The sequence below is a fragment of the Cyphomyrmex costatus genome, unplaced genomic scaffold (genome assembly GCF_001594065.2).
Source record: "Cyphomyrmex costatus isolate MS0001 unplaced genomic scaffold, Ccosl1.0 scaffold199, whole genome shotgun sequence".
Taxonomy (NCBI): Eukaryota; Metazoa; Arthropoda; class Insecta; order Hymenoptera; family Formicidae; genus Cyphomyrmex; species Cyphomyrmex costatus.
In genome coordinates this window covers 644354-657449 of record NW_017276028.1, presented here as the reverse complement: position 1 = coordinate 657449, position 13096 = coordinate 644354, and the positions used below count along the sequence as shown (strand labels likewise).

At 35.0% G+C, this 13096-nt stretch overlaps 1 protein-coding gene across 1 annotated transcript; it reads right to left on the bottom strand.

Moving 5' to 3' along the window:
- Positions 1-3431: 3431 nt before the first annotated feature.
- hrm (solute carrier family 16 member hermes) lies at positions 3432-12331 on the bottom strand. The gene is made up of 5 exons (XM_018538807.1): positions 11645-12331; positions 7331-7543; positions 6486-6612; positions 5762-5941; positions 3432-5219 (listed from the first exon to the last, which is right to left on the bottom strand). The coding sequence occupies exons 1-5, from the start codon at positions 11778-11780 to the stop codon at positions 3977-3979; spliced, it is 1899 nt and encodes a 632-aa protein (XP_018394309.1). The 5' UTR covers positions 11781-12331; the 3' UTR covers positions 3432-3976.
- Positions 12332-13096: the final 765 nt, after the last annotated feature.

Below are 13096 nucleotides of genomic sequence, written 5' to 3'. Positions count from 1 at the left end.
ATAAGAGAACAGGGCTACGAGCCATAGATTCATTAAAATCTTTAATTTTATTCATTCTAATATATTGCGAAGATTATCACGTAATGTTGGCGTTTCGTCCCGGCTTCCAATATGGACTCATCAGTAAGGTATTGTAATGGAAGCCTACCTTAGACGCCGGTGTAAGTTATTAAATCGAGATTCTATATAAAGACATATACGCGTGTCTCAGCACTTGCGAGAATTTGCGAATATCAATAGACCTTTGATGGCGGGTCGACGTAGTAATATTCTTCGCAATATTTATCTAAAGTACTACATGTATTCCCCTCTCACCCCCCTCACATTACGCGCCGAACAATCGTCGGTCTTAAAACGCAACTCTATCTGAAAAGTCCCCCCAAATTGCGCGCCGAACTATCGTCGGTCTTGAAACGCAACTCCTAATCATCTGAAATAACGTCCCCTTAATCAAATTGTAATTCTAAACGCATCATTTCGCCCGCGTGATTTAAAATTTAAATTGTAATAAGGCTCAATGAATTTAAAACTAATAAGAGAACAGGGCTACGAGCCATAGATTCATTAAAATCTTTAATTTTATTCATTCTAATATATTTAATTAATTTTTTAATCAGAATTACTCATCAGTGTATATTTTAAATGTACATATTATTCATATAATAAAAAATTAAAATTTAACAATTATATGCTAAAGAAAAGTATCTCTATTCCTAAAGCTTTTGCTTTAGATACCGAGATGTTTTACTCGTTGCCATTAGTACATTATTTCGAAATTTTTTTTACAAAAGTATCATTTTAAATATAAATAAATTATATAATACTTAATTTCTAAATAATATAAAAAATTGCTTAAAAATTTATTTAGCAACACATATCATCAAAAGCTTAATATTTAAAATTTGTGACAATTTGTCCAACAATTGGGTCGTGTCCACGAAATGGTACATTTACCTTATATGACTTTTATATTTGTATTAGATTTTAATAATTTGGACAGGGTTAATAAGACATTTAGTAGTTGAATTTTTAAACAATGTTAATTTTTATACTTTTTTTTTATCAGGATCAAAGATAAAAACACATACAAATACGAATGTTCAAATTTTATACACGGAATTTCAACAATATGAAGACTGTATAATATTAATTTAATTTTAAGTAAAATTATTGTATCATTGAAAATGACTCGATCGGAGTCGAAACGTCTGACGTTGTATTAATATATGAATTAAAATAATTCGTTAAATTAAATTGGCTCTACGCCCTAGTTATATTTTTATATTGTTTTATACATATTGAGCCTTATTATTTTTTTAAAATTATTGTATCATTGAAAATGACCCGATCGGAGTCGAAACGTCTGACGTTGTATTAATATACGAATTAAAATAATTCGTTAAATTAAATTAGCTCTACGCCCTAGTTATATTTTTATATATGATAAATATTCTTTTCTCTTATAAACCATTTCTAAATGCCAAATTCTGGCATTTGTTTTGGAAATATAGAGAATAACGTTCAACTGTATTTATTTCGTAACATGATCTAGATTGCAACAATTAAGTTATTTTCGAAAAATTTCTAACCATTACTATTTTATATTGAGATTAATTTTAACTCTTATTTGTAAAATAAAAATAAAATTATAATTTAATCATATCAAGTAACAAATATACACAAATTATAGTACGCGTGAATAAAAGAATAAAATTTAAATAATTTTTTTATAATATTTGAATACATAATGAGTTAATAAGAAAAATGTTAATAAACTCTATTCTGAAACATTAGTTTTATTCTGTGTATTTGTATAGAGTTATATAAACATAATATATTTTTTTTTATATATTACACATTTTTACAAACTACTTATGATCTACTCATAAGGCATTATTTCCGGCGGATTTTGAAAAAATTCGAGTCAAATCTCTTTCTAGTGTCGAAAGACGGTATTGACGCTAAAAAGGCGTAAAATCGACATTTCGCCGGGCATATTCTGTTTATACGACCATACACGTCTTGTACTTCTTGCGGATCCTTTCGATTTTTTTATTCTTAATTTAGAAGAAAAGGGCAGCCTCTATTCGAAAGTGATTCTCTTCTCTAATGACTAAGGCTCCTATTCTGTAACTTTTAATGACAGTAACAGACAAAAATTGTTATATTGTTGTGCAAGTTTTGTATATGGTAAAAAAAAGTTGCGCGTGACAATATAACGATATCGTTACTGTCAAGAGTCATAGAATAGGAAGACAATGGTTTCTTGTAAGTAGAATCCACTTTCGATCACTCTAGCATTAAAATAGCATTTACATATAAGTTTTCAGGAGACACTATGCCTACAGTGCGTGACGGTTTATTTTATTGTAGGCCTATCATAGACGACATTGGTATATGCACTAAATTACCTCATCAAATTTTTGTTTTGAAATTAACAGCAGTCACGACCGCTGTTTTTCTTACTAAGTACTCGAATAAAATTAGATTATAGTCTTCGTGCCAGTGGAAAAATTTTACTTTCAAAGAGAGGACAATTACTTTTTTTTAGATGTAAGGCAAGAAATTTTCTTCCAAGGTAGGACGCGTTTCATGTGTTCCTCAAAAATTCTTATCTCAAAATGCCTATATAAATAATTCGCTTTATAAAGATAAACTACGATGTGTAAGATTGCATTGTGCGATATCTCATCGCCGATATAATAAACAATAGCGCATATTTGGCGGTAAATGTGATTAAATTAGAGTCTAAATTACTAACATAGAGTGAAGTCAATTCCGTTGAATATAGCCTTTTTTGTATCTTAAAACAAATAAATATTTCGTCTCTCGTATGATTTTCAAAGAATCAAACCAATAATATAATAGATATTTTTAATTATTTTCATTCTTGAATATCTTAAAGAAATTTTATTTCTAAAAATTACATTTCTATTGTATTAAGTATTATTTATTTTAAGTACCTCTTGCACTTCAACGTCATAAGTACTAGTTTTAAATGCATTTTTCTAAACTTTTTGTGCGCTGTTCTCAATTTTTCGTTTTAATATTAAAACAATATTGAATTTTAATAAAATCATCTTTACTTACTTGGAAAGATGAACGATAAATTAATTTTTAAACAAATTTTTGCTTTAATTTTTTCGTGTTATAATGCACATGCGATATTTGATTTTCATAAGAAAAACATTCTAAATGAATTATTACTTCACTCTGTACATACAATAATCAAAATTGCAATTGAATGTAACAGTATTTACAATAAATTATTTTTCGCTTAATTTACTAAATGTAATGACAATATAGAACAAAACGTTTTTGTTTCGTTTTCTGAGATAAATGTTTTGCACGAATTAATTACTTACATACAAGCATTAGTAATTTCTCAAAACAACAAACAAAAAAGTGCTTAATATATAACTTTTTTTCTCCACATTTACCGCTTGGCGATAAATTATATTTTTTTTACAGTCAATAGTTATTCGACAATTAATTATCGTAGATAGTTCGTATAGTCATCGGACTAAGCGAAAATTTTGATACTTCCTTTCATTATAACTCGCTCGGTCCGAAAACTTCGTCAATGTAACTTCATGACACTCGTACTAACATCACAGTTTAATATTATATTATATAATTATAATATTCGATCACTCTCACACTCTCTCTTTCTCTCTCTTTTTACACACTTAAATATGTATACGCTGCTCGCACGACTTTTAAATGACCGCGTAATTAAGCTCGTGCGTGTCCTCGCAAAATATCGAGTCGCACGCTTCTTTTTTTATAATTTTATATTTAATTTTATATTTTAAAATTTAAAAACCTGGGATATTTTTTTCGTTCGCATGTATATGTTTACGATACACGATTATCCCAAAACTTAAATTCGAAAATATAAAATGAAAAAACTACGATTTTTCAGATACTAACGACGAAGACAGACGTCTATACTTTATTTTGTTTATTTGGTCTACTATATTTTGTCTATCCTGGCGGGCTTTTTCAACGCTGCTTGTCTTTTCCGGATGAACGGCACCATAATCCAAAGAGATGAGCCGAACACCAGAATGATGCCTAGTATACTAAAGATTGGTCCGTAGCTGCCGATCTGCTCGAACACTATACCGCAAATTGGCGGTCCCACCAATTGAATGACACCGTTGACGAACAACGAGATGCCGTAGGACGAGGTGAGTTTCTCCGTGCCCAGCATATCAGCCATGATAACGGCGGTGATACCGACGTAGATGCCGGACGCAAGACCAAAAAAGGCGCAATAAACGGACAGTACGGTATACGTATTGGAAGTGGGCATGATGGCCAAAGAGATCCCGGAGGCGAGCAGACCGCCGATAAAGTACCAATGCTTGGGCATGATCTTGATGTCGGAGAGAGCGGAACCACCGATACGGCCTACCAAGTCGAGCATGGAGACGATCGACAGTAACAACGATGCGTCCCAATTGTTGTAACCTAGAGAAATGGCATAGGCTGGCAGCAGAATGACGAAATTGGTATAGCTGATGGCGTTGGTGGAATTGGAGATGAGGATGACGAGGTAGATGGGATCTTTGAGCAAGCTGAAATCGAAGAATTTGTTCTGTTGATCCTTCTCGTGGTGCTCGCGCCGCTTCTGCTCCCTCATCGTCGACTTTCTGGTGAACGTGCTGGAGATTGCGTTTAACGTCAACGTGGACGCACGTTCTGGATGCAGAACTGAGAGCGTGCTACCGTGATACGGCGTACTGACGTAATTGAAAGACGACGTGCTGGGTGAGTGCAGGGGTGATCTCGTTGTTCTAATATATTTGGTGGATTCGACCATGACACCGCCACGCTCCGGCACGGCATGCAACGTCGGTGTGCTGTGCATCTGACCACTGATCTCGCGTCCAGTGGGCATACTGATCTTTCGCGTACGACTTTGCACCGGGGTGTTCTTGTAATATTCCAAGGCGACGCTCGATGCGCTCTTCGGCACGATCGGCGCAGCCTTTTCGTTCGTCGAGTTGCTCAACGATGCCAGCTGACTGTTGCCCTTCTCTGTCGCTTGCTCAGGGCGACTAGTGACAGTCACCGACATAGTATCTCCATTATCATGCGCCTCGCTATCGTCTGGAGGTCGAGCTGGCACCAAGTGCCATTCTACCGGGTGATACAGGAGCGCGCTTGCCCAGACATTTAGCGTAACAGCACCCATTATTAACACTGCACCTCTGTAAATAAACACACATAGATCTCAATGAACTTTACAGATTATGATTATCGCTGAAAAGGGATTAACAGTTAACAGTACTCGTAGAACCAAGTAGAACGACTGCAATTACTATATGTATATGTATATACTATATGGGCATGGCAACCGATCGAAAAATTATAAATAAGATTGTTTTCACAGTAATTTTATTTGTTACACATAGCGTTTATCAGTTTTCGATAAATATAAGATTATATTTATCCTGTATATTTATCCTCTCCTCTCTCCTGTTATTCTTTATTATTATACATAAAAAAACATTGTTACAATTTAACATCTGATAAGCGCTTAGATAAAACAAGCCAAATTTAAAACTAATTATAACGTTTCAATATGTCTGAGAACCGCTATTTTTCAAATTTATATTTGTTTTAATTTTGATGTAATATTTTCAATTTTCAATGACAGATTTGTTCAAAAAGAAAATATGCAGAAAGTATGAATTTCATTCAGGTAATAGAGCCGTTTTAATTACTTGTCAAATAGTGCACGCAGACTTACCTGTAACCATACTCTCGTAAAAGAAATCCCAGAACGGGCGGAAGAAATATTGAACCTAATGCACTGCCAGATATACAGAGCCCGTTAGCGAGTCCCCGAAACCGTACAAAATAAGATGTCACAATATATACAGTCGGAGGAAATGCTAATCCAGCACCCGTACCTACGAATACACCGTAACTGGAAACAGAGAGCATTGCATAAGAAATGTTTCCGTGTATTATAATATTTATAATATATGTATAATAATTATAATAATAACATGTTACGCAACGAATATCTTGAATTCGAGAAAACGCAATTCCAATAAAGATAATTCCAACTAAGACATTGAATTTTACACTTTTTTGTACTCTCTTCATACACTTGAATACTTTTTCTTTTTCATGTTGTTGCTCATGTTTATTAATGTCGAATAGATTCATCTGAATATACATCCAATTTGCCGTTATAATTTTGCAATTTTTCTTTCTGTAATTCCATTGGAAAAATGTTTTACAGTAATTTTATCTCATTATAGAGTAAAACTAAATACATCGAGAAAATTATGTTCTTTAATAAATCTTGTTTTTTCTTCTTGAAATCTAGAGTTTCTATTTTTTTAAGCAAAGATGTGTACATGTCGTGTGAATACGGAATGGTCTTTTACAAAGACATTCGTTGCACAAGATAATGACCGACTAATTTATCTCTATTTTATATGTGAAGAGTAAAAATGTATTACCTAACGCATAGAAAGGCCACAGAGTTCGCGAAATAACTCAACATCATCCCCGCCGCGGCGAACGTTCCCCCTATTAAAGTTACCGTACGATAGGAATACTTGACCGAAAGTACACTAGAGAGTGGGCCTGGAACAATAAAATATTAGTGAAAATATAACAAATACAAGTAACAACAGCGATATTTGTTCAGAAACTGTTTCTACAGATGTATTTATCGTTCAAATTCTGAATGGAATTTTATCGCGATTATCGGTTTCGTAGAAAATGCATTCTGTCGGTGTGATCTAGATTCTTGTTAGACACAATAATACGCGTAAAGATAAAACAAAGTAATTCCCAACTCTATGTTTGCTCGGAAATGCATCAACGTGATTCATAAATCTACCCGAGGGAAAGCGCGTAAACATCGCGCAGACAATAAGCAAATTAAGTATATGCAAATATTTCTCGGAATTTACTATTTTGCATGAATTACCTTTTTCCTTTGCAAGAACGTAATGTACATTTGCTCGCAGCGTACATCATGACGTAATGTGAAAGTTAATATAATGGTTGCCGATAAACTCCAAGAGTTCTATCTCCTTTCATTATAAAAGTATCATGAAACTATAATCAAATAACGTAAGCACACGGTTTGGACGTTTTGATAAGGCATGATAAGCAGAGATAATGACACGTATCTAAATATTTAATCGTAAATTACGTAAACGCGAAACTGGAACAAGTTACGGAAAAACAGAACCCTCGGCGGGATTCGATCTGAGAAGAGGAGTCTAAAAAAAAAAAAAAAAAAAAAACGTGAACCCGCGACCTCGAAATACTCGACTCTCGCAGCGTTTCTTACCCAGCGAACTGTATAGGAAATAACAAAGCGACGGTATCCACGCAGCTGCCGCTGGTGACGCATTAAATACGTCAAGGAATTCGACGAACAATACCCCGAAGGACTTGATGGTGCCGGGGATAAGAAGGTTGACCATGACGGCAGCTAGGAGTACCAACCATCCCCAGCCTCCGTCCGGTGGGACTAACTCTTCTTCTTTCGTCTCATTTTTCTCTGTAATAAAGATAGAAATCTTCTAGAATCTCTTCATCGAATTATCGATTTTTCTAAAAAACTTTATGTCGCTTATAATATAATAATACAAATCAGTGTTATATATTTCGCGATTGTCTTTCCTCCAATTTAATTTAAATGTTAAATTCATTATCCTCTTTTTTCCCTCAAGTAGTTGAGAGTCAAGAAGTCAAGATTTTTTTTTTTGTTAATCAGATCGATACTCCAAAGTTCATTTGGCTGCTAATAATTTATAAATTTTAATTTCTGGACTTTATACTTTTTCAACGTTGTATTCAATTAAGTAATACAAAAAGTAAAATAGATAATTCTTTAAAAAACATAAGCCAGAGAAAAGGGTTAGTACAGTCGAGATTAGATAGTGCCTAATAATAATCATAATTGTTGTATGTATAAATTCTAAATACACCTTTCGGTTATAAATACAAACTGCGTGTTGCTTATTGTCAGATTTGAAACGTAATCACAAATTGAAACCGGAATAATAATATCACAAATTGAATTGATCGTCGATTTTTCGTTATAAATTATCCTTTTTTGGAAAGATTGAGCAACTGCTTCATGAAACATGTTTATCAAATATCATTTCATTTAAGAAGTAACGTGAAGTAAGATTATTCTTTCAAATTATGAAAAAATAAAAAATTTGTTCACTTCAATGATATTTCATATATATGGTATATGAAAATATAACTCCATTAGATGAAACGAAAATTCAAAATTTACGGAGTTACAAGTTTATTCTTTGAAGCTCGTCCTTACGAAAAACTTTAAACATCGAGTTTTTCTCAAAACGACATTTTTCAAATCGACATACATCATAACTTCTACAATTTTTCTTCTAAAAGTTGCAGAGAATCTTATTAATTAATTATCTTTAATATAATTATCTAAAAAAATAAGCGTTTCTACTTAGCGATTTTTCGATTAGTTAAAAACTATTGTTACCACTTTGTGTAAAATTTTATGGTTAAAAATAATACTTTTTTCAAAATGATGTAGAAATAAAATTTTTTACTAAACCGTTTTGTGATAATCTTGTATGCTGATTAATCGCTCGCTGAAAACCAGTCTATTTGAATCGATCGCAGTGCCATTTAAAAAAAATATTTTGTACATTTCAATACATGTATAATGAATATCTCTTAGATTTTTAATTTATTTTTAATCTTTAAATGAATTATCCTTTTTTAGAAAGATTTCGCAATTACGCTTTATAGAACATGTTTATCAAATATCATTTTATTTAAGAAGTAACATGAAATAATCTAAATCGAATAGATTTTTAATTTATTTTATCCTCTATAGAAACAAATTCCTAAAGATAGCCTTTTTTTTAAAAGAGTATCAAAGTGTAAGGCCTTAAAGAGAAAACGATGAAAGAAAATAGCGAGAATATCTTTTACTTCCGACAGTCTATCTATCACGCGAATAATGGTTCAATGTTCGGTAAATAAAATATGGAATAAGCGCGGTTTGTACATTATTAATCTTGTATAATCGGTTCGCGAGAAGGCTGAGTAAACGGCAGCAATTAGGCCGTCAAACAAGTGGATAATAACAGATATCCCAGCGTATACTCTGCGACAAGAACGCGTCCCGACGATAGCGAGATGAAAATTGGTATGCTAATAAACGCTAACTTCCTCTCATATTTTGATTTTACGAGTGAACCTGGTTAACATCGTCCGACATAATACTGATATGAGCGAGAGCGTCAACATCGTAAATACGGGTAAATCGCATTGAATACGACACGAAAAATCGGGCGATTCATGAGAGAAGTAAGGAAAGACAAAGCCAATCGCCATGTATAACGTATTGGATGGCACGCTCATAGACAAAGGCAAGTTGTAATTTCTCCTGTCGCCGACAAAGAGAAACATTCATCGGTATGCAACGTTGTAATACCAGCCATCTCACACGCGGAAGTCATTTCCGTTGCGAAGTGCAGTCTCATTTGATTTTTATGCGCACGGACAATAGATGAATTAAAAAGAGTCGCGCGACAGGAATTCAATTTGCGTAAACGAGTTTCTTTTTAATTTAAAATCTTTATTTAGTTTTAACATGATTTCCTTCCCTTTCTTACAATAAAAATTTCTTTTAATTTTAAAAAATTTGAATCAAGAGATTCCTTTACGGAGGAAAACACTGATATAAATTATTTGATTTGTTTAATATTAATATATACAATAATCAAATACAATTTTTTTTAAATAATTCGTTTTTTTATCTATCAAATATTTAAAATATCGGTACATTGGGAAAATAGAACGAAACGGGAAGAAATTTTTAAATTAATTTAATATTGTGGCTAATTGCGCTCTTATACACAAAAAAATTGCACTATTTTTTTTTTATTGAAACGTCTATAAGATCGTTTTACTTTTTTATAACAGAAATAAGTTATTTATTTTATTTAAAACTTACATAATTACATGTTTTAGTAGACAATAATATAACATGATTCCTTTAAAAACATAATTCTTTTATTATTAAATCTCAGATATTTGAAATGTCAATATATATGAAAGAAACTCCAATTTTCAGAATTCATTTAATATCTATAGCAAATTTGGTTTTGCACAACATTTCTCTACATAAACTTCTTTACATCTTTTAACATCTAAAAGGAATGATATATTACGGAAGGAACGATATATGTATAATATTATAACGCTTTCAAATGTATAAATCATAGTGTTATATATACTCATATTACGAATAAACGAACATTATCGTTATATTAACAAACTATAAAAGATTTTACGACATCAATAGTAAGTATATGACACATTGTGATTACATCTGTTTTACTGACTCTCATTTTATCTCTTGGCTCTTAAGCCAATTTTTTATTCAATCTTTCTATTTATAAAAGATCTATCTATAACAGTCAATCCTAAATGTTATATGATCCCAAAGATGCAGTAGCACAGAAATGGAAAAAGAGGATATAAGCGAGTAAAACTGCTCTTATTAATGTAGACAGTTATAAGTGCAGACGCGCAGACAAAAAAATATTAAAAAGTAATGATAATATAGCAGCGAGATAATTTGGCGATACAGTCATATCGTGATAAGAAAGTGAAATAAAGATGCGAATCGTGTCAAGCACTAGAACTGTGCTATTTCTGATACGTATAGACATTTTAGATTTAATAAATATTTTGACTTATAATTTTATTTATATATTTTATGTGTGTGTGTAATATATCATAGTATATAACATGTATATAATTTTTTGCTAATTTAAAAAATGCAATCTGTTTTCAGAGTGCATTAAGGTTTATTAGTTATATTAGATTTAATTACAATAAATATAACATAATAATAATAAACATAATCCGATTAAAATTTTATTAAAAAATAAAATAATATTATACAATATATATTAATGTAAAATATTGCATCAGTCACGTCAATAATACTTCATAAAATAACACGCAATATCTATAACAAAACGAAAACGATATCATACAATACTTAATCGAGTATATGAACTTTACTTGTTGGAAGAATTATAAAAAAAAAAAAAACGTGTAAGCGAAACAACATACGTATAACATGCCTCTGAGCTGCGCTGAGGTTATCAGTGACACCAGTTGGCGTTAGCAAAAATCATTACGTATCCAAAAGATAAAAGAAGGATAGCAATCGTTCTAACAACTGTCCCTGAGGCTTCCTCGTGATTCCCATAACTCATCACTATGTAATTGTGATATCATTTGCAAACATCAGCGACAAGGCAAATTCTCTGCTTCGGACAGTTTCAATATACAACATTTGTAATTCATACGTTAGAAATAACGTATGAATATCAACATAAATTTTGAATAACACACGCTTTGTGATTTCTCACGTTTTTGCGCGGAAAAAACTACACAAAAGATGAGATTCGCGTGTAAAACATCGCCGATGTTTGCTGATTGACAAAACGCTGGGAACGCGTTCCCTTTCTTGATTTTCTAGATTTTCCAGAAAATCGATTCGGAACACAAAAACGGCCTAAAAGTGCGAAACGAAGCGTTTTTACTTCCGCGGGCGTGTTGAATCATCCGTCAACGTTGGGCTCACCTGATTTATTGGTCCCATTGTGGTCTTGATTGTTGGAGCTCTGCGACACCAGCCTGTAGTCGCCCTTCCGGGGTTTGCCCGGGCCGAACTTGATGTTAATTCCATTGTCCTGATCTTGAACCCGTTGCATCGTCATCGACCTTTAATCGCGGCTCTCGCGCGCGCGCGTATCATGCAAAAAAAAAAAAGCAAAATGTGCGAGCACACTAAAAATGACACACACGCGACTGCCGTATTGTACAGCACACGTATATATATACGGGGGTACGAGAGAGTAATATGGGGGAGATAAAACGCGCTGGAGGCCGATCGCCGGCTATGGGGAATAAATATATCGCGTGTGCGTATACGCGCGTGAGAGAGACTAAACACAGTGGCGCGAAACGGCAACAGATAAACGTAAAACGACGAGAGAGAGAGAGAGAGAGAGAATTAGAGATGACGAAACAAAGAGGGTGGGAGGGAGAGAGAGAGAGAGAGAAGACAAGGGCAATAGCCGCTTTCCTTCCTTCCTGCTTCTCTCCTTCGAATTATATCTATCTGCCCCTTCTTCAGGACGCGCTTTTTGTCACGCGTGGCGCGGCGCGCGCGCGCGCGCGCGCGCACGAGCGTGCTGTGCGCTCTGTGCGATGAATATTCACAGCGGCGTAGATAGGTGGTGGATAGGTAGATGCCGCGACGATGACATTATCGGGTGCGAGGCGCGGCGTCAATGCTCCGCGCGGAAACGGCGCTGCGTTTCGTCGCACGGCGAAGAGTCGTCCTCCTCTTCGCGGGGCCGTGTCATGAACCCGTGCTTGCCGTCGTCGTCGTCCGTCCTTGTGCGCCTCCACCGTCTACTACCGTCTTCACGATCATCCGCCACCGCCGTTCCAGTCATAGACCCCGTCGGCCGACCGTCGATCGACCCAACCGCGCCGTTCTTCCTCCGCCCTCGCGGGACAATCTCGCCGCCGCAGATTGTCTCCTCCTTCTCGTCGTCGTCGTCGTCGTCGTCGTCGTCGTCTAGGCGCATAGAGAACGCGGAGCGACACCAGGGCATGCACATGAATCACGCTCTCGCTTCGCCCTCAGACCGTCGCCGATCATCCTCTGTGCTCCGCGCGTGTATTACGCGCGGCTCCGCAACCACGCGTACTCGTGACACGCGTACCCGACACGTACGTCACTGTGCGCGTCACGAGCCGACTGATCAGCTGTGTGTCACGACGCGCAGGGGCGTCGAGTATCTCCCCCCCCCCCCCCCTCCTCGCCAATCCCCGCTCGCCGTTCCCTCGCTCTCTCCCTCTCCCTCCTTCGCTCGCTCGCTCCGACAATCTTATCTTTTGTGCACAGACATGCGCCGCAGCGGGAGTCGCAGCTTTTCCTTCTCTTATTGATGGAGTACCTATATATCTCTACTCTATATCCCTCCAGCGGACTGCCGCGGATTCAGTGTTTTTCTCTTTTTCT